Below are 25,126 nucleotides of genomic sequence, written 5' to 3'. Positions count from 1 at the left end.
GCTGCTGGCTTAAGTAATGCTTGTGTTCAGGATAGGGGATCTTTTAAGACTCCCACTGCAAAAAGCAACTTAAGTGGAGCCTCTTCTTCCTTGGGTAAGGCAGATATAGTGATGGATGAGGGTGAATGGACTGAGGTAAGGAACTATAAAAAAAAAACAAGAAAGCTGATGTAGCTAGGAGGTTAGTGGCTCCTTTTGTTTTGGAGGAGGTTGGAAAGGGTAATTCTTCTAAAAGACAATGTGTGGTTGATGCTTGTGGGGTTGTAGCTAGTGCTGGGAAGGAGGTGCTGAGTTCTAAAGCTGCTGTAGGAGTTGCCATGGAGGAGGATAACTCTCTCAGCAAGCATGAAGGAGTTGCAACTAAGGTTGCATTGTTTGGGAAGAATGCTAAATTGAGCTTGGGGTTGAAGGATAGAGGGCCCTCTCGAATTATTAATGATTAGTCTGGGTTGTTGAAATGTAAGGGGGTTGAATGATCTTAAAAGGAAGGAGGTGGTTAGACTTATTAGGAGTAATAATTTGTGTTTTTGTTCTTTATTGGAAACTCATGTTACTTTGGAGAATAAGGAGAGGGTGAAGCAGATGCTAATGCCAACCTGGGACTGGGCTTGTAACTATAGCAGTGACAGCTCAGGGAGGGTGTGGCTCCTGTGGGACTCTAGCCAATTAGATGTCAAAGTTGTTGCTATGACTGATCAGGTGATTACTTCTCAGGTTATTTTGAGAGATGGTAAGACTTTTTTTATATCTTGTGTCTATGTTAGGAACAATATGGTGGAGAGGAGAGAGCTGTGGGCTGAATTGAGAAGGATAGCTGCATCTCATAATGGTCCTTGGCTTGCTTTGGGAGACTTTAATACTGTTTTGAAGGTGGAGGAGAAAAGTGGGGGAGCAGAGGTAAAACCTAGGGATTTGATTGATTTTAGAGAGTGTTTGGATGATACTCTCCTCTTTGATTGTCCATTTACAGGCAATCTGTTCACTTGGACCAATTCCCAGGAGGGGAGCATGTGTATTGTTGAAAAACTGGATAGGGCCTTGGTCAATATAGAATGGATTCAGGAATTCTCTACTTCTAAGGCTGAATTCTTGAATCATGGTGTGTCTGACCATGATCCTTGTATTAAGAATATTATCCTCTGAACTCTCACCAGACTCATGGTCAAAGAAAGAACTATAAAAACCAACACATTCATCCACAATGAGTTGTGGCTCTGCAAGCACCACCCCCTCACTATTGGTAATCTTAGTAATGTTGTTCCTGGCCCTTCTCTCTCTGATAGAATTGTGGAAAAATTTGGTATTGTTATCATCCTCATTAAGCCATTGGACCCTGGACTTCTGTTTCAGCATAGATGCTTCAGCACTAGCTAAATAAGAATAGTCCTGCACCACCTGCCTTTCTTGTCTCCTGAGCTCCACATCCTGAGGCTGAGCATGTAACTGAACCTGGACCTCCTCACCCACCTTCTTAGCCAGAGCTACCTGGTTGGAGATATCCAAAAAATTTGCAACCTTCCATTGCACCAGCCTGCCTTTCAACCTTTTAAGCTTAGTCACTAGCCTAAACATAGGAGATCCCCTCACACTTTCTTGCCATTCCTCCTCAACCAACTCCATAAAGTTAGGCTCCTCACACCAGCAATTAAGAACTTGAAAGGTCTCCTACCAATACAGACATAACAAGGTTGAGTGTACTAGAAAAGCTTTTGTGCCAACTCTTTTGGAAGAAGGAGGGAAAGAGAAGGCATCCAAAAGGCAATGTGTGGTTGATGCTTGTGGAGTGAGTGCTGGTGGGAAGGAGAATATGAATTCTAATGGTGAAGGAGTAGTAGCTATGGATGAAGGAGATAGTGTAGTGAATGTTGGGGTTGCAACCAAGGTTGCACTGTTTGGTAGAGGTGAGATTGGATCTAAAGTGGGTCTTGATTGGAAGGGAAGGGGACCTGCCAGGATTCTAAATGATTAATGTGGGATTTTGGAATGTGAGAGGTCTCAATGACACTCTCAGAAGGAAGGAGGTAGTGAAGTTTATTAGGAGCAATGAGTTATGTCTGTGTGCTGTTTTGGAAACTAGAGTAAATGTTGTTAATAAAAACAAGGTTAAGCATCTGCTTATCCCTACTTGGGACTGGGAGAATAAGTATGGTTGTGATAATTTAGGGAGAGTATGGCTTTTGTGGGATCCTAACCAGCTTACAGTTACCATGTGTGCTAAAACTGATCAAGTGGTGACTACTCAAGTTTTGCTGAAGGATGGAAGGGCTTTTCTTTTATCCTGTGTCTATGCTAGGAATGTGGCAGTGGATAAAAGGGAGTTATGGAGTGAGTTGAGGAGGGTTGCTGATAATTATGATGGTCCTTGGTTGGTGATGGGGGACTTTAACTGTGTGTTGAAGGTGGAGGAGAAGGTTGGGGGTGCAGGGATTCAACAAGGGGGTTTGAAGGAGTTCAGGTATTGTGTTGGTGATATTAATTTGTTTGATTGTCCTTTTACAAGGAGTGCGTTTACTTGGACAAATTCTCAAGGAGGGGATAGATGCATCTCTGAAAAACTGGATAGAGCCTTAGTTAACATTGAATGGAGCCAGGAGTTTACCAATGCTAAAGCTGAGTTCTTACACCCTAGGGTTTCTGACCACTCTCCATGTGTGGTTTCTTTATTTGAAGTGGAGAGAACAGGGCCTAGGTCCTTTAAGTTCTTCAATTGTTGAACATAAGAGGCTGATTTGTTAATAAGGCTTGGACAATTGAGGTGACTGGAACCCCTATGTTCAGGTTAGTTTGTAAACTTAAGAGTGTTAGAGCTGCTCTTAATGGCTGGAAAAAGGGAAGGTTTTCTGAGATATCTGCCCAGGTTTCTCAAGCTAGGAAGAGAATGGATGAGTGTCAGTCCCAGTTGCAAGTGAACCCTCTTTCTGCAGAGTTTAGGATGGAAGAGAGTTGTGGCTGATTTTTCCAAGAAGGCAAGATGGAGGAGTCCATGCTCAGACAAAAGTCTAAAATTCAGAATATTGAATTGGGGGATAGCAACACTAAGTTCTTTCATGCATCATTGAAAGAGAGGAGATCTAGAAAGAATATATCTTTCCTTTACAACAACAGGAATGAGAAGGTGGAGCAATCTTCCTTGGTGGCTGAGGAATGTGTGAATTATTTTTAGCAGATGTTTGGAATTTCAGAGTTTCCTAGAGAACTACCTGATCTTCTGAAAGGAATTGAATTTGAGACCACTTTGGTAGACCAAGAGGCTGATATGTTGATAAGGAAGGTGACAAGGGATGAGGTGGTTCAAGCTCTTGCTTCCATTGGCTTTGAGAAAGCTCCTGGCCCAGATGGGTTTACTTCTTATTTCTTCAGGTTTTGCTAGGAGATTGTGGGTGATGATTTTTTTTTTTTGCATTAGTAAGCAGGATTAACGGGCCTGAACCCTACAAAATATCAACAAAAAACAGAAAGGAAAAACTACAAAAAACCCTTCTTTCTAAGTCTTACATATCCATCTTTATCCTGCATAATAATAGAGTAAAAAGCACTAGGAAGCTTATTGGGGTCAAGTTCAAGAATAGCAGGGCGCGGCTTCAATTTAGACAACCAATCCGCAGATTGGTTAATCTCTCGAACCACATGAATAACTTCACACTCTTCAAAGTTGCTTCAAAGAGACTTGATCCTATTGAATAACCACTAAGTTTCCCAAGGGGGGTCTTTACTGCCAGCTGAGAACAAACCACAAGCATATAATGAATCAGTTGCTAAAGTAACCTTTTTGAGGTGCAACTTAGCTGCTAATTGAAGGCCCAATTCAATCCCCTGAAGCTCATGAGCAAGAAGTCTCTAGGAGCAGAACCAGCAGCTGCTGCCAAGACCTGTCCTTCACCATTCCTAACCACTGCTCCAAAGCCAGCAGATTCACTGTCCATAGCACCATCTGAATTAATGAGGAAGAAGCCTTCTTTAGGAGGTTTCCAAACATGCTTTTGAAAAGAGATAGGGACCAAAGGCATCTCAACATTCCATCTTCTCAAGAGATCGGCATTAGTAGTATTACATTCAACCTTCCCCCTCCAAGCTAACAGAGCTATCTTTACTTCATTGACAATCACCCTAAGGATAGTTGAGGCAGGCCTGCTCTCATGCTGAAAAATTCTTCTATTCCTTTCCCTCCAAATGTGAGAAAGGAAAGTAGTAAAAACAAGACCTCCCAACTTCAATTTCAGATGAGAGCCTTCTAATAAACCAAGAAACCAGGACAAAGCCTCCTTCCAAGAACCATGAGCAATTAGCTAAAACCTCATAAGGGACAGGAGCCCCTCCCACACCAAAACAGAGAAATCACAATTGAAGAATAAATGGAAGTCTGTCTCAACCCCATTGGAGCAGAGGACACAGCAAGGGTCAACCTCTAAACCCCAAGATAAAAGCCTATCACAGGTCTTCAATCTTATATGAACAGCCACCCAAGCAATAAAACCATGTTTAGGGATCACAAGGCTGGACCGGATCAAGCCAGCCCAATCAACCTGAGAGCCATGGTGTCTGATCTTATGGTAGGTCTCTTTAAGAGTGTAAGCACCATTTCTAGCAGGGGTCCAGACTACTTTATCACTGTTCCTCCCCCAATTTCAACTTCATTGAGACCCAACAACAAATTGTCCAGATGGACACCAACATAAGGGGGAATAGACCACCTACCATTATGAATTATAGCATCAACTTTAGCATTGGCGGGAAGAAAAGAACTATACCTCAGAGCCTCTGGAAAAGAGTCCCAAAGCAGACCCTCAGGGTGCCAAATGTCTTTCCAGAAAAGGGTATGACAACCATTACCAATCAAATGGGTCACCATTGCTCTAGCCAACTCCCTGCCCTCTAGGACCTTTCTCCAGCACCAAGAGCAGTCATGAGGTACAGGCATAAGCCAAAAGTCTTTGGATTTGATCAGGTTCACTTGAACCCATCTAACCCACAAAGTATCTTTGTTACTGACCAGGTCCCAAATGTGTCTGAGATTCATAGCTTTATTCATAGCTTCAATGTCTCTAATACCCAAGCCTCCCTCTTCAACTGGAAGATATACAATAGCCCGTCTGATGGACACCTTCCTGGCCTCCAATTGAAGACCTGTCCACAAGAATCTACTAAACAGAGAGTTGATTTCTTTATACACTCTTTTAGGGGAACATAAAAACAGAAGTCCAATAAATAATCATGCTATTGAGAACAGCCTTAATCAAGAGCACTCTGCCTGCAAAAGAAAGGTATCTAGCTTTCCAAGATTGGATTCTAGCTTGAATCTTGTTGATGAGAGGAACACAATCAGAGTAAGATAACCTGGACGAAATCAAGGGTAGTCCAAGATACTAAAAAGGAAGCTCACCCTTCTCAAATCCTAGAATGGATCTGACCAAAAAACCATCATCCTCCCCACCAGCCCAAAAGACAGTACTTTTCATAGTGTTGGCAGCTAAACCAGTACCCATGTAAAATCTATCAAGAACAGATCTCAAGGCCACAACTGGACTCTCATCTCCTCTCATGAAAACCATGAGGTCATCAGCAAAGCAAAGGTGACTGACTTTAGGATTCTTGCACTTAGGGTGGAGGTGAAAGCTACCCTCTTCTTCTACTTTGGCAATCAAAGAGGAAAAGACTTCCATTACCATGACAAAAAGATAAGGGGAGATAGGGCATCCCTGTCTAAGCCCTCTCTTCCCCTTAAAGTAGCCATGAGCCCCTCCATTCACCACTATGGAGTAACTAGGATGAGTAACACACTCCTCAATCCACTTTATAAACAAAGGAGGCAAGTTGAACTTCTTAAGGACTTTCATGAGAGAAGACCATCTCGCTGTATCATAAGCTTTCCTCAAATCTATCTTCATTGTGCACTTATCAACACCATCAGCTCTATGGTAGTTCCTAACAATTTCATGGGCTAGCATGATGTTGTCCTGAATGGACCTCCCAGAAATAAAAGCAGATTGGTTCTCACTTATCATTGAGAACACAACCCCCTTAAGCCTCTCAGTTAAGATCTTAGTAATACATTTATACATGACATTGCAACAAGATATAGGTCTGAAATATGTCAAAGAAGAAGCATTAGGAACCTTAGGAATTAAAGAGACAAGGGTAGAATTTACCTCCTTCAAAAGCTTTCCTGATTTGAAAAAGTTCTGAACAACTCTAACAACATCATCTCCAATAATGTTCCAACATTTCTTAAAGAAGAAAGCTGAGAAGCCATCTGGACCTGGAGCCTTCTCTGAGCCAATGGTAGAGAGGGCAAAGACAATTTCATCTCTAGTCACTGGCCTAATAAGCATATCCATATCCTCAACAGGAAGGGGAGACTTGAAATCAATGGAATCCAAAATTGCATCTTCCTCTGCACTTGGTGTGTCTGACCCAAGCATCTGTCTATAAAACTCTACACATCTCTCAATAATATCCTCATGCTACTCAATTTTGTTACCATCTTCATCAAAAAGGATAGATACTATTTCTAGCCTTCTTTTCCTTAATGGAACAGTGAAAAAAGGAGTTATTATGATCATCTAAAGTAAGCCACTTAACTCTTGACTTCTGCTTAAGCATAGAAGCCTCAGCTGAGGCAAGGTGAGAGTAGGATCTCAAAGCTTCCCTCTCATTATGTCTCAAATCTCTATTAAAGGGATCATTATGAAGAGCCTCTTGAACCTCCTCCTACCTTGGAAGGTAGGTCCAAGAATCTACCTCTCTTCCACTCGATAAGCCTGGCTTTCACTGCCTTCAATTTAGTGACAAAGCTAAACATAGGATTTCCAAAGACAATATCATTCCAAACCTCTTGAACCATATCCAAAAACCCAGGTTCCTCAACCCAACAATTAAAAAATTTGAAAGGTTTCCTTCCCCTAGGCTGGGGAGCAGATAAGGCAACAACCACAGGGGAGTGGTCAGAAGAACCAGGTTGAAGGAATTCAGCTTTAGCTTCAGGGAATAAAAGTAAGAATTCCAAGTTAACCTAAGCCCTATCAAGCTTAGCAAAGATACAATCCTCACCCTCTTGCCTATTGGACCAGGTATAATAACACCCAAAATAAGCACAATCAAAAAGTTGAGAAGCTTGAAGACAGTTCACAATACCTGAGAGGCTCACTGAACTAACTCTTTCCCCTCCCATCTTCTCCTCAGCTGCAACCACAGTGTTAAAGTCTCCCAATACCAACCATGGCATATCAAAGTTGAAAATCAACCTCTCTATATCCCTCCAAAGCTCCATTCTCTCAGACACAGAGTTCTTAGCATAAACAACTCCAATCATAAATCTCCTACCATCCAAGAGATCAACTCTCACAGCTAATATCTGATCAGTTTTTGAAATAAGGGACACTGTAACTTGGAGAGGGTTCCACCCCAACCAAATTCTACCCCCTTCATCTTCCTCATAATTCTCAAGAAAATGCCAATAAGGACTAATACTTCTCTGCACCTTAGTCTTATTCCTAATAGAAACTCTAGTTTCAACAAGAGCACATAAATCCAGTTTATTGAATCTAATGAGGTCTCTAACCTCTTTTATTCTGAGAGGACCATTAAGGCCCCTCACATTCCAACAAGCCAATCTATCCATCTAAATTGTCAGAGAGACTCCCCCTGCTGAGGGCCAACCCTCTCCTCCCACAAAAGAGCTACTATCACTTCTCATACTTCTGCCCACAGCACTAAACATAGCTATCTTACTAGCAATACTAGCATGGTTAGATTGCTCAGTGCTATCAAAAACCAAAGGCTCCTCAAAATCAATCTGGTTAGAGCTACCAGCACCCTTCCCTGGCCAAGGACTGCTAGGTAAAGCTCTAGAACAGTGTCTCTTGTTGGTCGCTCTACCCATTTCCACCTTATGAGTAGCCAAAGAAGCAATGACTTCTTTAGAACCCTTCTTCTTCCTGTTAGTTACCAATGACCAGCCCTCATCCCCACCTTTAGACAAGTCAAGATCACCAATAGCTAAAGGATAAAGAGTCTGCAGGTCTGGAGGCCTACCAAATTCAACCATTTGCATATCCTTATGAGGCTCTTCCTTCTGGGGATTCAAGTCTCTTTCAGGAGCCACTCCTGCCTGTAAATTACCATCCTTCAGATGATCTCCCCCTCCACAACCAGAGGCTTCAGCAGCAGGGGCCTTATCCTTTCCCTTACCTGGAATGTCGTCCTTAGAAATGGGAGTCTTTCTCTGAGGGACATTACGTCGAACACCTTGAGGACAACGACGGAAGGTGTGACCAAACACACCACAAGTGGTACATCTCTCTGGTTTCCAAGAATATTCAACAGCAACCTCCACCCATCTATCATCATCAATCAATAACTTGACTATCTTAGGCCTAGAATGATCAATATCCATCTCCACACACACCCTGGCGTAAGACATCCTAGTCTGTTGCTCAGTAGGTGTATCAAGAATCAAAGGTGTACCAAGGATATTAGCAACCAAACCAATACCTTTCGTGTTAAACATAACAAAAGGAAGATTCCTCAAGGTTACCCAAACTGGAACAATACTCACCTCTTCTATCTCTTCTTCGATATGGAGCTTCCAAGGCCTAATGATAAAAAGCCTATTAGCAATGCACATAGGACCCTGCTCCAAAACCATAAGACGATCCTCCTCGAGATCAAATTTCATAACAAAAGTTGAAGTATTAAAGACAGTCAGCTTCATCGCCCCCTTCAATCTCCAGGCCTTCCTCAAAGCATTTTGAACAAGAACAAACGACAGACGATCCCCCAAAAAGTATCCAAACATAGCTTTCTGGCATTGCTGAATCTGTTCATGCAAATCTCTCATTGAAACTAAAGCTATCTTCTCCCCATTAACCACTGCAGGAGGAGAGTATCTGAGCTTCTCCTTCACTCCAGAACCACGTCTGAAAAGATTCGCCCAGCTAGAACCTCCAGACCCCTTGCCTTCATCCATCGATTCATCACTATTAGAACCAGAGCCCATCTCAGAAACCATTGACTTCCGCTAAACCTTCCTGGACTGTTCTGAGGTCTCAGCCACCATTTTCAGGTGCAGAGAATCCTCACCAGTCAATAGAGGGGGAACCTTCGCTCCCTCATCAGCTAGCATTACATCGACCGAGGTAAATACCAACAAAATGGGAAGCTGTCAAAAGGAATCCGACCGGAATCAGCACAGAAAACAAGGAGAAATCAGTAACCTGACCGGAAACACGCCCCCGCCACCATCTAGAAAATCGCGCCGCCATAGACCTTCTCTATCCTCCCTGTGAATGAAGTTAGTATGCTCCACTTATTGTGGGTGATGATTTCACAGAGGCTGTGTTAAGGTTTTTTAAGTCAGGGAAGCTCTTAAAGGAGGTAAATTCTACTCTTGTGACTTTGGTTCCTAAATCCACTAATGCTTCTAGAGTAAGTGAGTTTAGGCCTATATCCTGTTGTAATGTAGTTTTTTTTTTTTTTTTTGGATTGATGAGCAGGGATTAAAGGGCCCAGACCCAGAACAAAGGAAAAACTAGAACAAAAACAAGGGCCACAGGTAAGATCCAAGTTTTAACTCGATCGGTCCTAAACGAGGAGAGAGAAAGAGCCGGGTGGTGAGAATTTGGAAGTGCTTTTTCCGACAACTTTTCTCCTATTTTTTAGGGTTTGGCGGCGGCTCCTCCTAGTTTTTTTGGGTGGCGGCGGTCGTAGATTTGTGTTCGACGCCTCTCTTTTGCTGCTGGTTTCGTTTTTTCAGGATCTGATTGCTTCTCTCTAGCGAGCATAACCTTCCTTGAAGGAAATGTTGGCTGAGAGGAAGGCGACACTCCTTCTCCCTCCTCCTGGTGGTGGAGAATCAGATGCTTTTGGATCTGAATCTCTACCAAAACAGGGTGCTCTAGGTGAGGAGGAATCAGATTAGTCGAAGGATGGAGGTAAGTCTTCTGCCTGTTCTGATTGGGCTTCTATGTTCTTACGTAAGAAATCTGTAGTTCGAACTCCATTGGAGTATACTGCTCCGGTTGTTCTTGAGGGGAAACCGATGGTGTCGTTTGTTATGGCTGACTTTGAGGATGAAAGGAAAGAGTATGAATCTTGGCTGGTAGGTTCATTTGTTGGTCGTCGTCTCTCCTTTCCTGCAGTGTATAATGCTTTGGTTAAAGCTTGGAGACCCAAAGGTGAGCTTAAGGTTACTCTTCATGGTGACTCTCTATTCTTTATTAAGCTTTCTGTTGATGAAGATAGGGAGAGAGCTCTCGACCATGAGCCTTTGTTTATCATGAATCATCTGTTTATTGTTCGACCTTGGTCCCCTTTCATAGAGTTTGAGTTTCAAAAATTGGACTCGATTCCTTTATGGGTTTGCTTTAGAGAGGTGCCTTCTCTGTTTTGGAATCCCAAGGGTATAGCTCGTATAGCTAGTGCATTAGTGAATCCTATCATGTTAGATCATCCTACTGAGACCAAGGCTAGGATGGCTTATGCCAGAGTCTGCATTGAGGTGGGAAGGGATTGTCAGTATCCTGCAGAAATCCCTCTTCTCATTGATGGAGAAAAGATGAATCCAGTTAAGGTGGAGTACCAATGGAGGCCTCCTCTCTTTTCTGGGTGTAATGAGTTTGGCCATCTCCTGGGTAAGTGTCCTAAGAGTCCTAGGCATCATGAGCCACAACCTGAGCCAATGAATAGGGCTGATCCTGTTAGAAGGCCAGGATTTCAACCTGCTCGACGTATTGTTGCTGAGAGAGGACCTGTTAGAGTCCCTGCTCAAGGAAGGGGGCAGGGGGGACAACCTAGGCCTTCTGTGAACCTTCAAAAGGAGCAAGAGGTGCTATTAGGTAATGGTAAAGGTGTGGTTACATCTAAGTTTGGTAAGGGAGGTGATAATGCTCCTAAAGAATTGGTGGGAGGGCAGCCACGCTCTAGGTATACTGTTCTCTTTGGGGTTGGGGAAGTTGCTGCTGGTCCTAAGGAGGTAGGTGAATCTTCCACTAGTGGGGCTGCTTCTGGTATCTTGTTCCCTGTTGATAAGATGGATGATGAGGGGTGGACTCCTGTCACTAAGAGGAAGAATAAGAGTGGGGGTTAAAGAATATTGAGGTTGGGCATAAAAGGGATTGTATTGCTGATTCTGTTCAGAGTGAAGAGGATCAGGTGAACACTATGGAGGAGGATGGAGGTGCTGGGTTAGTTAAGGAAAATCTGTCCTCTGTTTCTTTGGCTAGTTCTGAATTTTTGAGTCCAGGTGGGGGTCACATTGAGAAAGTGGTTGATGTTGTTGCTATCTTTGATCAAAAGGATAGAGGCAATGCTACTGGGAAGAAAGGGCGGGTGCTTCGAAAACCTCTTAGAATAGTTAATGGTTAACATTGGCTGTTGGAATGTGAGGGGTCTTAATGGCCCCCAAAGAATAAGAGAGGTTAAAGCTCTCATTAGAACAATAAACTGAGTTTATGTGGTTTTGTGGAAACTAGAGTTGTTGTTGATAATAAACTTGTAGTCCAAAGGTCTATCAACCCCTTGTGGACCTTTTTGGATAATTATAGTGCTTGTGGTGGTGGTAGAATTTGGTTAGGCTGGGATCCTAATTGTTGGAGTCTGAGCTTGGTCTTCACTTCAGAGCAGGCTCTGGTTGTTAGGGTGGTTACTCCTGATGCTAAAGTGTTTCTGCTAGCTGCGGTCTATGGCCATAATACTAGAGAGCAGAGAAGAGAGCTGTGGCAGAATATGTGTCAGCTGGTTAGGAGATTTGAAGGAGCCTGGGTTTTCTTGGGAGACTTCAATTCCATTCTGGATCCTTGTGAAAACATGGGTGGTGATTAAGTGAAACCTTCCCACTTTCAGGAGTTTTCAGAATGTGTTCAAGATGCTGCCCTTACGCACTGTCCTTACTCAGGTTGCTTCTTTACTTGAAATAATAAGCAAGAAGGGAAGGATAGTATTTTTTCCAAATTGGATAGAGTTTTGATTAATGTTGAGTGGTTGGAGGTCTTCCCTGCCTCCAGGGTTCAGTTCCTTAACCCTGGTGCCCTTGATCATTCTCCTGCTGTCCTTGCTATCTCTATGGTGCAGAATATAGGTAGGAAGCCGTTTAAGTTCTTCAACTGTTGGTGTGATGAGCCTGGGTTTATGGAACTGGTGGAGGAGGAGTGGAGTTGCAAGGTGAAAGGTACTCCTATGTTTATATTGATTACTAAATTAAAGAAAGTGAAAGCTAGGCTAGTGCAATGGAAGGTAGCCAAGTTCTCTAATATGGCTGGTCAGGTTGCATCAGCTAAGAAAGTTGTAGAGGAGCTTCAGGACCAGCTCCATGACCAACCTCAGGGTGTTGAAATTAGAAGACTTGAGAGGCAGGCTGTTGCTTCTTATACCCATCTGGCAGGGGCTGAGGCTTCCATGTTAAGGCAAAAGGCTAGGGTTAAATGGTTGAATGATGATGATGCTAATACCAAGTTCTTTCACAGCACTATTAGAGAAAGGAAGGCCAGGAATAGTATCTTTAAATTGACTAATGGTGAGGGTGTGGTCCTTGAGGATCAGCATGACATTGTGCAGGAATTTGTGGGTTTCTATCAATCCTTCTTTGGCTACTCAGAAGGGGGGGAGAGAGAGGATGATATTTTGAATTCCCTTGAGTTTGCTAACATTCTTCTTCCTGATTGTGAGCAGGACTTAGCTGGGCCTGTCACTAGGGATGAAATAATGTTTGCTCTTTCTACTATTGGGTCAAACAAGGCTCCTGGGCCTGATGGCTTCTCCTCCTATTTATTTAAGAGGTGCTGGGCTATAGTAGGTAATGATTTCTCTAAAGCCATTAGCAGCTTCTTCAAGTCAAGCAAATTGTTGGGAGAAGTGAATGCTACTTTTGTTTCTCTGGTGCCTAAAGTACCAAATGTGAACTCTATGGGTGATTTCAGACCTATAGCTTGCTGCAATGTGATATATAAGACCATAACTAAGATTCTTACTGTTAGGCTTAAGAAGGTGGTTGATACTTTGGCGAGTGGCAATCAATCTGTCTTTATCTCTGGGAGATCCATTCAAGATAATATCATGCTAGCTCATGAGCTAGTAAGGGCATATGGTAGGAAGGATGGTCCTCCTAGGTGTGCAGTTAAAATTGATCTTCAGAAGGCCTATGATACAGTTAGGTGGTCAGCTCTTTTGAAGATCCTTAAGAAGTTCAAGCTTCCTGAGGTGTTCATTCAGTGGGTAGAAGCTTGTGTTACCACACCTAAGTTCTCTATCATTGTGAATGGGGCTGCTAATGGGTACTTTGAAGGTCACAGAGGGCTAATACAAGGCTGTCCTCTCTCACCTTACTTGTTTGTGATGGTGATGGAAGTGTTTGCTGCTCTTATTCATAAAGAGAGGGTGGTTGGTGAATTTCAATTGCATCCTAAATGCAAAAATCCTGTTGTTACTCATCTTTGTTTTGCAGATGACCTTATGGTTTTCATGAAGGGAGATGCTGCTTCTGCTGTTGCTCTCAAAAGAGTTCTGGATGGCTTGCTCTTGGGCACTAGGTTGGCTGCCAACTGTAATAAAAGCTCTGTCTTTTTGGCTGGAGTAGGGGAGCAGCTAAAGGTGGATTTGCTGGGGATCTTAGGGTTCCAGGAAGGGGCTCTGCCTATCAGGTATCTTGGCTTGCCTCTTCTGTCCACTAGGTTGTCTTACACTGATTGCTTACCCTTGATTCAGAGGATATTAAGAAGGGTTCAATCCTGGAAAGCTAGGTTTTTGACCTTTGCTAGCAGACTTCTTTTGGTGAATGTGGTTTTGAACAGTATGATGATATTCTGGCTCTCTGTGTTTGTCTTACCTAAAAGGGTTTACAATGAAATCAATAAAATTTTTAGTAAATTCCTTTGGACTGGGATTGACTTAGGCTCTAAAAGAGCCAATGTCAATTGGAAGTTGGTCTGTTTGCCTAAGATTGAAGGTGGTCTTGGGGTGAGAAATATTGAAGTGCTTAATCAGGCCATGAACATGAGGCATATTTGGGAGGTTGTCACCAGCAAGAACACTCTTTGGGTTTAGTGGGTCCAAAAGCATCTTCTTAGAGATAAAGTCTTTTGGACCATGGATGCACCAAAAGATTGTTCTTGGTGCTGGAGGAAAATTCTTTCTGGTAGGGCTAAGGCTCAGGTTTTTTTGCTCCATATTATTGGGAATGGTGAAGACACTCTGTTCTGGACTGATCATTGGCATCCTCTTGGGGTGTTATATGAGTTTTTTGAAGAACAGCACAGATATAGTTCTTTCCTCAGCATCAACACTAAAGTTGCAGGGTTTCTTAGGGATGGAGCTTTGTATGTGCCTAGGTTCCTTCAGCCTGATCTTAATACAGTGTTCTCTAGACTTCATGAGGTGGCTGTGCACAGCTTGAATCAGGACAGGAAGGTTTGGAGAGTGAGCTCTCATGGGGTTTACACTCTCAAGGATACCTATGAAGCTATTAGGCCTAGGAGCCAAACTGTAGGTTGGCACTCTATTGTTTGGTATTCTCAATGTGTGCCTAAGCATAGCTTCATTGCTTGGCTTGCTCTCAATAATGGGCTGAAAACTAGGGGCAGATTGAGCTCTTGGGGAATGCAGATTGATGTTTCTTGTGGTATATGTGGCCTTAGCATTGAGACTGAAAGCCATCTATTTTCCAGCTGCAGCTTTGCTCAAGACCTCTGGCACAGGCTCCTTGCTGATCTTGGGTTTGTTTGGGTTGGGTTTACTTCTTTTCAGGATGCAGTTCATTGGTGCAGTAGACACTTTCATGGGGAGTCTATCCTGGCTAAAGTTGGTAGGCTGGTGTTTAATGCAATCATTTACCATATTTGGCAAGAAAGGAACAATAGAGTGTTCAGGCAGAAGTCTCTCTGTCCTGCTGCCTTAGCTACTATTATTTGGGATGAAGTTAGAATCAAATCTACTGCTTGGAAGGGAGGATAGAAGACAATATGCAGAATTTTGCTGCTGTTGAGAGGCTGAATTTGAATGTTAGCTTATCTAAGCCTAATGTCAGGGGTTATAAATGGTCTCCTCCTCCCCCTGGTTGGGTTCTAGTAAGTTCAGATGGATCCCTTGATGCTGGTTCAGCTGGGTTTAGAGCTAGTGTGAGGAATGACTTGGGTGCTGCTCTTCTAATGGGAGCTGCTGCTGCTGTCCTTGCTTCCATTCTTGTTCATGAGCTTCAAGGAGTTGAGTTGGGGCTGAGGTTGGCTAAGCAAGTGCATAGTGATTGTGTGTGGGTGGCAACTGATTCTATGGCTGTGGTCTCTCTGCTTTTCTGATTTTGAGAAGTTGCCTCCTTGGATAGCTTGGCCTGTGTGGATGAGCATTAAGAAGCTGTGGTTTGGGTTCAAGGAATGTCATGAGAAGCATGTAGTCAGGGAAGTGAATCAGAGTGCAGACTTCCTGGCTAAGATGAAGCTTGCTGCTGAGTTAATCCTGTATGCCAATAGCATGCCTCCTGAGTTAGAGAAGCTTATCAAAGAAGATAGAGATGGTAGAATTAGAATGAGAAAGTCATGGACTTAATAGTTGTTGTTTCCTTTTTAGTTCCTTTGTTGCTTTTTAGCTTTGTTTTTGCTGTTCAGGGTATGGCCCTTTAATCCAAAGCTCATCAATGCAAAAAAAAAAAAAAAACAAGGGCCACAGGCCCACTAGCAAAAACCCTACAAAACAAAAGACCCCACAGCCCACCAAGGAGACAGGCAACAACTACCAGCAACTCCTCAGTCTCACAATGCCCTCTCTATGATCATTAATAATCTTTGCTAACTCACCAGGAATGCTCTCTTTATCCATCTCAAACTCCGCTTCAGGTCTCAGCTTGGTCAGATAATCCGCCACATAGTTCAGCTCCCTCATGACATGCTTCACCCTGCAGCACTGGAATTCCATCCACAACCTCCTGATCTTCGGCCACACTTGCCAAGCAACCCAAGGAGGCAGCAACTCAAAGTTTGAAAGCAGCCTAAACACTGCCATGGAATCAGTAGCAACCATCACTTTCTCAAAATGATGTTGTCTAGCCAGCCTGAGGCCCAATTCAATTCCCTGAAGCTCATGAAGCACAATAGTATGACAAGGAGCTGACCTAGTCCCAAGACTAAGGACAATACCCTCCTCATTTCGAATCACAGCACCATAGCCAGCAGCATTCCTGTTAAGAGAGCCATCTGAGTTGATCAAAACCCAGGAACTTGGAGGGGGTTCCCACCTGTAACCTTTCATTTTCCTCCTGGTCATCGTAACATTCAGGTTCCAATTCTCAGCAAAGGCTACATTCTGGCCATTAAGCTCAATCCTGCATTTCCAAGTTGCAGCCCTGATCTTTACCTCATCAATCAAGAGTGAGTAACAGCAGCTGAGGATCTTATGTCGAAACACTCTATTATTCCTTTATTTCCACACATGATAGATAAAAGCACAGAAAATAAGCTTACCCGTCCTGGCCATAAGAGAATCTCCTTTGAAAGCTTCAATACACCATTGGGTCTCATCCTCCAAAGTAGACATACAGGGTCTATGACAGCCCAAAGCTGCTAAAAGCTTTACCCAAAGAGCCTGAGAGAACTCACATTGAAAGAACAGATGATCCACTGTCTCTGTAGCCTCTCCACACAATCCACAATATATGTCCACCTCCATCCCCCACTGCCTAAGCCTTTCAGTTGCCTTTTGATCCCCCATATTCATAAATCATATTCAACGAGATTCCCCGAACAGGACCCACCCGTTAGTACCCAACTCCAGCCATAGCCCGTTTCACTTGCCCCCTACTATCTTCTCAACCTTCGCCGGAACCAACTCACTCGTTGTGGATACACAAAAGACCGCCGAACCCCATCCCCCAAACGCCCCAGCCTCAGAGCTATGGTAGTATGTTTTGATACAGGCCCCATCCCCCCTTGCATCAATTTCTCCCCGCTCCACGAATCTACTCCTATAAATATTTAGACTGTTACATTGATTATTAGAGGCCTCCGCACGTCCAATATCAACCGTATGAGGCTGAGAATTTCCAGCAGATAGGTATCGCAGATGGTTGGATTGGATTTAAGCGTTCTGTCCAGTGTAGCTTTGAGGGATCAACACTGGATCAGGGAAGCCATTTAGCACTTCTTGTAAGGCTGCAGATAGGCTTCTCCAGCCCTAACCATTTACACCCCTAGGGAAGACTATATATATATGGCATTTTTACAAGAAGGAGATATGTCTGTAAATACAAGGTACATTCCCTTTGCATTTTGGCGCACTTGCCTTAGGTGTCTTAGTTCGGAACTATAACCTAAGCGTCGTTCCTCCCTTTGGTATTCTTTCTCATTTCTAAGATTCTTGTTCTCCCTGAGGTTACATCTTTCCTCCAGAAGGGCTTCTCCATCACATGGTTCGCAGCCAGCAACAGAGCTTCCGCCAACCACACACCAGCAGCCACCGGGATCAGCATCCTTTGCTGGAATTTCTTCCCCACCTCCTCCAAGGCAACCCACCAGGCTTTACCTCTCCATAGCCGGTCCAGAAATCTTTTTCATTCCGTGTAGTCAGGTTCCAAGAAAGCCCCGTCTCGAACCAAGTTATCACACACCAATGCATCCTTTCTTCTAGCCAAGTCATAAACTGAGAGAAAGGCCAATCACTTAGTTCAGCTCTCCACACCGCCAAAAAGAAATTGTGCCACCCCTTGTAGACCACCCCATTCTTGAAAGAGTCTTGAACATTGAAGATACCCCTCAAAACCGAAGTACCATAGGTTATTGCCGGCTTTAAAGTGAACCACCCCATATGGTGGGATGGACTCTGCACTTGGCAGCAATTATTTGTCTCCATAGACTTTGTCTTTCCACCCCAAACCTCCTGCGCCACTTCCTTAGAAGAGCGGAGTTCATCTCCTTGAAGCTTCTCAAACCAAGGCCACTAAACTGCTTGGGAAGGCAGAATTACAATTCAGGGCTCCCAACTCACCAAATGAAAAGAATGTCTTTCATCCTCCCACAGGAAGTTTCTCACCAACTTCTCTAACAAACGAACCACAGACATGGGAATAGAAGAAAGAGACAAATAAGAACTAGGAAGTGAAGAGAGTGTACTTTTGATGAAAGTAACCCGACCTCCTTTAGATAGATAGGTCCTTTTCCAAGCTGCCAATCTTCTATTGAAGCGCTCCACCACCGGATCCCAGATAGCTTTCGACCTATACTTAGCGCCTAGAATAAGGCCCAAGTAGGTCATAGGAAGCTCCCCAACCCTACACCCCAAATCAAAGGCCAAAAGGCTCAAGCTATCCACCTCTCCCACCCCTATTACCGAACTCTTAGAGAGATGAATTGTGAGCCGCTTCAAAGCACATGAGAATACTTCTAAGAATTCTGGAATGATCTCTCGACGCATCCATAAAGAAGATCGTGTCATCTGCAAAGTGAAGATGTGAAATATGAGGAACCCCATCTCCCTCCCCAACTCTAAAAGCACTCAACAATCCCTGGTCCACTGCTCTGGAAGTCATCCTGCTCAAAGCCTCCATGACAAGAATAAAGAGAAAGGGGGAAATCGGATCTCCTTGTCTCAGGCCCCTGGAGCTCCTGAAAAAACCGGCTGGAAAGCCATTGACAAAAATGGAAAACGATGCTGTGGAGATACAGGTCCTCATCCACCTACGCATCTAAAACCAAAACCCGTCCTCTGAAGCATGTAATCCAGGAAGGTCCAATGATCATAAGCCTTCTCTATGTCTAACTTGCACAGAACTCCAGAAAGATAGGGCTCAAATACCAAGCAAACTTGAAATATGCACGGTCCGGAATGAGAAAGATAGGCGACCGCAAGGGAACCGCAACGCGTCAGGTTGTTGGCGTAGCGCTGTAGTGCGCCCTGAAGCAAACTTGAAATATGCACGGTCCGGATTTGACGGTACATAATGAAACCTAAGTAGGCTGGCGGAACTTGAAATATGCACGGTCCGGAATGAAACTTCAGTGTTCCGGAATTAAATCTAATACGCTTGACGGGACAAACTACTTAAGAGCGGAACGGAATGAAATACGAAACAGTACGGAACTCAATATGAATGGGGAGTCGGTATCGCAAAATGGAGTATCGGTACCGCTTGCAAGGCTAACAGCACTAACGGCACTAAGAACGCCAACTGCACCGCTAGCTAACAGCTCTACTCACACATCGCTAACAGCTACTAACTCACCGATAAACGCCGGAACGCTAAAGGAGGAGTTTACCCCGAACTAACACACCGGAACAGCGGCTAAGGAGGAACTCCTACTCTGAAGACAAGCGACATAGCGCCTTTAAGCCGTTCCTTCCGCTCGGGCCTCCCAACGGATTTGGACTTCAGTATCATGTAGTTCCGTCAAGGCCTATCACTACAAGCCGGAATGAAATAAAAGGCATATATATAAAATGAATAAGCAGGCTTTTTCTTTCGATAATGCCTCTGTTGATCGTAGAACTTCCATTCTCATATAGTGGCAAGCAAAACGAATAAACAAGCTGTTTGCTGGAGGAGGACTTATCCATTCTTGCGATTCCCAGCTTCAAAAACTCCAGGGCGCGCTAGCACACTACGGCTTGTCTTAGAGATTCCGTTCTTAGATTGTTAGTTCCGTTCTTAGAGATTCAATGGAGTTCCGTCAAGATTTAGAGTTCCGTGACAGAAGGTCTAGTACTCTTTCTATGTAGTACCGTCAAAGTCTAATTCCGGCTTGTAGTGATAGGCCCTGACTACACTCCATTCAAAAAGTGATCCAAGGTTCGCCCCCGTTTCCTATGTCAACTAGCTCGATGGGCTCCACCGAAGGGGACTCCTCCTACTCCTCGCTTGCCTTAGGAAGTGGGACGTAGTCAGGCTGTAATTGCTATTGGTCTTCTTCCCCGAACTCTTCCAGCACCAGGTCCGAGCTGGAGGTCGGGTTGGAAGACCCTAGCTTCATGGCGGCTGCATAACATCTCTTAGCAGTAGCCTGGTCTCCACGGATCTCCATGAGGCCGTCAGGTGTAGGGAACCTGATCAGCTGATGAGTTGTTGAAGCAACGACCTTACTTACTTCTAGGTTCCGTTCCGTCAGGTTCAAACCCACGTTTTAAAATGTCTCCGAAAGCGGCGAACTTGAAATCCACCCTGGCAGAAACAATTGATTAAAACAGTCAGGGGCCAATTAGATTTATAATTCCGTCCCTTATATCTTAGGGCACCGTTTGATTGGGTCCAGGCTCAATCCCTTTCTTCCCATCCCTAGATCTACTAGAGCCACTCATTCTTTCAGGGAAGTGCACCCTATCTCATCCATCCAATATGGTCCCACCCGACTTCAGTATCCCAAAAAGCTGATGTCCCTCCGAATTCGATCTATTCCGGCGATGATAGCTGCCACCGTGAACCACTATTCAAAACATCCGAAGAAATGAGGATATACCTATTCTACCCGACTTCGGAACTCGATGAGTGATCGGATCGGACAGTCCCTTGCCGGAGGAATGAAGGAAGCTCCAATTTATCTTGGTTCAGCCTCTCTATCCACCTACATCCCGTCTGTCTATGCCTACGATCGACTTTCATAGGATTCGATGCTCCTATCTTTGCAATCACCCAATGATCCGAATTTTTGGCCTTTTACTATTACTATACAGACAGAAATGATTGATTGAGCTGTCGGCATATCCCGCTTCAATGGCTGTCGAGGCTGGTTGGGGAAGAAAAGATTCATCCACTACCTACCCGTTCATCCATCCATTGAATCGGTTAAAGCAAAACCCGTGTCGGAAGATTGAACCTATCTCCGCTTTAACAAGTGGAAGGGTTCGAATCTGTAATGAGAGCCAGCAAGCAGTAGGGGCTTGTTGCTTACTCTGCTTACTCCACCCCTCTTCCAGTGGGCACTACATCGGGGGTCTTCAAAGTCCCCTCGACCCTTTCTCAGGGGGCCGTTTGAACGACGCTAATGCGTTGAGTTCCCATTCTTTTCTAGCTTTTGGATAGGGTTCGCTTCCTCTCTAAAGAAAGAGAATCGGCTTAGAGAACTCAGGGCCTTTTTGTGCCCCGTCTATGTAGTGTCTCTCGCGAGCGTCCCTTTGAAAGACTGATTCGCTTGTTGAGCCACCCTTATCACTGGTAGTAAGATCCGCTTAGAGAGTTTGTTCTGATTGTGGCATGTATTGTATCCATATTCATATTCATCTGAGCTCGAGTTCTTGAGTTCTTCTTGTTCATCATCATCCGAACTTCGCTTTCGCTTGTTCGTGTCTGTTGATTTGGCTTAGACTGGAACTGGAACTTTGCTCATCTGAAGGTGGTTTTTCTGGGAAGTACGCAACACGCTTTTGTAATGAATAGTTATCAGAACGTGTGAGGCGAGCAGTGGGGTCTACTGGGTTCGCTCTCTCCACTTTAGGCCTATGGGTCACTATCTTTTGCTTTTGCTGTGCAGGTCTAGGTGCGTAGGCGCTGCTCATCATTGGCCTCAGGATAGTGGCTTTGCTTCTGCTGCTCCTTATGGTATTGGTAAAGGGGGGGATTTGCAGATGCAGGCCCAGTTTGCTGCCCGTTGTCCACCGGATCATGTCCGCTTAATGCCGCTTTTTCAAGCTAAGCATGGCGGGTGCATGACGCAACCTTGTGTAATCCTATTTGCCCTGTTTTCAAGTTTGATCAAACAAAGCTAAACTAAAAAGTTTAGCTACTTTTGATGCTCGCTTGATGTAACTGTTGGTGTCATATTAGGTATTCAATCGGTCTCGAGTCCTCAAGTAAGGGAATCAAATACTCGACTCACTCACACCTGCGTTTGAGTTTCCCTTGGGGGGGCTCAACAGTCGTATAGTTAGTGTCCAGTCCTATTTGCTGTCCTTAACTTTAACTGTTTTGGGGCTCCCCGGCCGGACTTTCTTGGCCTCGACTCATTTCGGCTAACATGGCCCATGCCTTCGCGCTAGGGGGCAGCGTACCTCCGAGTCAGGACCGGTGATCAAGTCCCGAAGGAGCTCAGTCACAGGACTCGAACCAGGTCTGACTCAGTGAATCACCTCAATTTAGGGGACCGGACCAGGTCAGCAAGCGTAACAGCAAGTGCAGTGAGGCACATCACGGGTGAGAGTCACCTCACAAACGCTTGTGTTAAGCGCATATTGCATTGGTCTAGTCGATTCTGTCGAATCTCAAGTCCCCGATTTCAGGTAAGCACCCGAAACGAAGGTTAGAAACTATCGGGAATGATAGAGGGTCCAGTTCACACCTCCGTAACTCCCGGAACACAAACAATGTTAGCGAAAAGAGCCTAGGTCACACTCCCATCCCAGGAATGATTGAATAAAGTTATCTCAAGCAAGAAAATGAAAATCGAACAGTCAAAAAGAAATCGAGGGCTATGTGGATCCCCTTACCATTAAAGGGCATTTAGGAAATGGAATAAAGATGGACCAAGCTACTGTTGAATGTAAGCAAAATGAACATGACTAGGGTCGTCTTCAACAAGCGAACAAGAAGCATCAAAGATTTCGGATAGGATCCACGGGCTTTGGGATAGCAAGCACTAGCTCCCAGTGCGAATTCATAAGAAGGGGTCAAAGATTAAATACAGGATAACGAAAGAGACGTAGTGCTTACTATGGCGCTTCCTTCGGAGCCCAGGAAAAGTCCGAAAGCACCTGCAGCGGAACTACCGAGCAGGGGTAGCAGAAGTCTTAGTAAATACATGAATCGAATCTGGGGACGGATCGGGGGCTACAATGTTGGCTGGCAGAGACCTTGCATGCATGCAATTCTCTCAAATCAGCCTTTCTCCAATCCATTCTTGGAAGAGAAGGGAATAAGGAGTTTGATGAATAGAGGGGATAGAAAGCTACCTAGACTATTGTCGGTACCGAGTCCTTGCTCGACTTTTGATGCGGGCGGGCCCATGCCACGCACGGGATCGGTCCCCTTGTCATATATAGCATGGAGATCCCTTTCCAATTATATAAAGCATGGATTCAACTCAAATGTCTTCGCACCACGAGGCTGCCCCGTCCTCCAAGATGGACCATTCCTTTCGGTCCACCATTTCAATCTCCTCCCCGAGTAGACGGAGTTCTTCTTCTTTCTCCGCCACCCCCCGCTCCAAATTGGGATCCAAGTTTGTTCGCGTGGCCCTTCCTCCATCGGACCCCACTACCTCGTAAGGGCGTTGAGATCAAGCATGAGCCTCTCCGAGCCGGGAGCTGTTGATCCGTATACGTATACTTCGAAATGGAAACTAAACCTTAATAAATAAATTTACCTTGGGGGAGAGAGCCGAAAGGTGTGCACTGAAAGGGGTGGGGACCTGCCAGCGTGGATATTATAGGTATAAATGAATGAAACTGGAATTTGCAAAAAGAAGCAGTTCATTAACCTTCGAAAGTCAGTAAGTACCCAACTCCACTTAGAAACTCACCAGGACCAAATCAACAATTGTCATGATTTACTGAATAATGTATTTTCAGTCTGCCTTTACTCAAAGCGAAACTCAAGACTGCCAAATCAACAATTGGCAGTCTTGAGTTTACAGATTTGATCCCAAGCTAGTAGACGAATTCGATTCAGACCCAAAGGTAGCTTCCTTCTTTGTCAAGCGCCTCTTTGATTGACGAAAGATTTCTCGATTCCTGGGATATATGCCCAACGATTAGGAACTTCTACCCCCATCCCAAACTTGGAGAACGGAGTTTTCACTCCCTTTTGGTTGTGGGCGCAAGGCAGCGCTCACTTCCATTTGTTGATTTGGTATATTAGCCCCTCTCTCTATCCGTCCGAAGCCCTTCTCGTCCCTTTTCCCTTTTGGAAGCTACTTCGTCTTTCGATAGAATCTCTCTTGGAACTGAACCCAAAGGGCTTTTTTGGGCGGCAATGAGAACCTAGGCATAGAACTTGTCAGGTGAAAAAGAAAGGCATTTCTTTCCGTTCGGAGGGTTTGCAGTTCGATTTACGCGATCTAAATCTTCTGCATTACCACCTAAAGACAGGGGAACTCGCCGAAGTGGTTCCGTCACATGCGTTCGACCAACCAGGGCGTGGGACACCTTTGGGTGGTGGCGTGCTAGCAGCGCGACCTCGCACACATCGACAAAATCCATTCTATTTAAGTGAGTGACGTCGTCGTTATCTATGTCCATTCCACTTGTCCTCTTGACCGATGATCTGGAACAACCTGTTGACCGAGCGGAGGCTTTCCGCTTCTCGGGTGTTTACCCATCAGCACTTCCAAGCTTTACGGTTTTTTAGCCGATTTCTTCAAGGGGGAGAGAACAGCTGTGGAACTCTTGTCAAGCCCCCTCTTTCTTGGGCATCAATGAACACCGGCTGGATAAGTTGGGAAAACGTTTCTTCGTAACCTGATTACTAACAACGTTCGGAGAAAAAAAAAAGCCATTCCACCAAGCAAACTTGGAATTTCAATATTCATAGGCAAAGCCTCTCGTGGCCGAGGTCCTTGGTTCGGAAGAAGCAGCGTCTTTGGACTCCAATTCCTTGCAGGGACATACACTATTATCCGAAACTAACTACCCAGTAGTAGAACCCCACTGAAAGGCTAAATGGAAGACTTATTTTCAAGATCAGATCACTATGTTGGACTTCGTTTTCTTTAACCGACCGAGCTCCCACCCTTTCTTCCCTCTCATTTATAGTCCTCTCTCGCGACGCTTTCTTGCTGATAAGAAGCCACCTACGTGGATGGTTGCGCAGGAAATCTTTATTCTAATTGGCCCTTCTCGTGAGGTTGAAGCCACATCACACTCTTCTCATGGAAAGATCCCCCATGCCATGCATGAGGAATGGAACACTTACCCCTTCCTTAGCCGATTTTGCGAGGCAAGAGCAACTGCTTCGCTCAAAGAGAAGCTTCCCTTACTGCTGAAGGCTCGGGGGCGTGTGGCAAATGCTGCCCCTCAAAGTCACTACCAAACTTATCCCTGTGGCGGGGCATAATCAAAGACGGTGACAGATGTTGTCGCTCAATTCGTTCTTTACCCCCTCCCTGGACATAAGGCAGTTACCACCTTTGCTGATTAATCGTTTCGTTAGGCTCGGGTCAGTCCCTTGATCCTAAGGGGAAGGAATCAAGCCAGAGCTAAAGGAGGCAAGACCCCGCACACCACTCCGAAAACT

General features: G+C 44.7%; 4 protein-coding genes and 1 pseudogene across 4 annotated transcripts; 3 read left to right on the top strand and 2 right to left on the bottom strand.

Moving 5' to 3' along the window:
• The first annotated feature begins 588 nt into the window (after positions 1-588).
• LOC147531660 (uncharacterized) lies at positions 589-1,143 on the top strand. Its single transcript, XM_086649788.1, has one exon. It carries the CDS (start codon positions 589-591, stop codon positions 1,141-1,143), a length of 555 nt encoding a protein of 184 aa, XP_086505914.1.
• Positions 1,144-1,162: 19 nt separating this feature from the next.
• Positions 1,163-7,618, bottom strand: LOC147531659 (uncharacterized; annotated as a pseudogene).
• Positions 7,619-9,796: 2,178 nt separating this feature from the next.
• On the top strand, positions 9,797-14,034 carry LOC147531658 (uncharacterized). The gene is made up of 4 exons (XM_086649786.1): positions 9,797-9,896; positions 9,987-11,050; positions 11,134-11,325; positions 12,067-14,034. The coding sequence occupies exons 1-4, from the start codon at positions 9,797-9,799 to the stop codon at positions 14,032-14,034; spliced, it is 3,324 nt and encodes a 1,107-aa protein (XP_086505912.1).
• Positions 14,035-14,076: 42 nt separating this feature from the next.
• On the top strand, positions 14,077-14,940 carry LOC147531657 (uncharacterized). The gene has a single exon (XM_086649785.1). The coding sequence runs from the start codon at positions 14,077-14,079 to the stop codon at positions 14,938-14,940; it is 864 nt and encodes a 287-aa protein (XP_086505911.1).
• Positions 14,941-15,711: 771 nt separating this feature from the next.
• LOC147531656 (uncharacterized) lies at positions 15,712-16,686 on the bottom strand. Its single transcript, XM_086649784.1, has 2 exons — positions 16,484-16,686; positions 15,712-16,393 (listed from the first exon to the last, which is right to left on the bottom strand). Exons 1-2 carry the CDS (start codon positions 16,684-16,686, stop codon positions 15,712-15,714), a joined length of 885 nt encoding a protein of 294 aa, XP_086505910.1.
• Between the last annotated feature and the right edge of the window lie 8,440 nt (positions 16,687-25,126).

Source organism: Eschscholzia californica, unplaced genomic scaffold (assembly GCF_041429995.1).
Source record: "Eschscholzia californica isolate CP2 unplaced genomic scaffold, dmEscCali1.0.p SCAF_6, whole genome shotgun sequence".
Classification (NCBI taxonomy): domain Eukaryota; kingdom Viridiplantae; phylum Streptophyta; class Magnoliopsida; order Ranunculales; family Papaveraceae; genus Eschscholzia; species Eschscholzia californica.
Note: the sequence above shows the minus strand (reverse complement) of the source record. Positions and strands in the feature narration are given on the sequence as shown.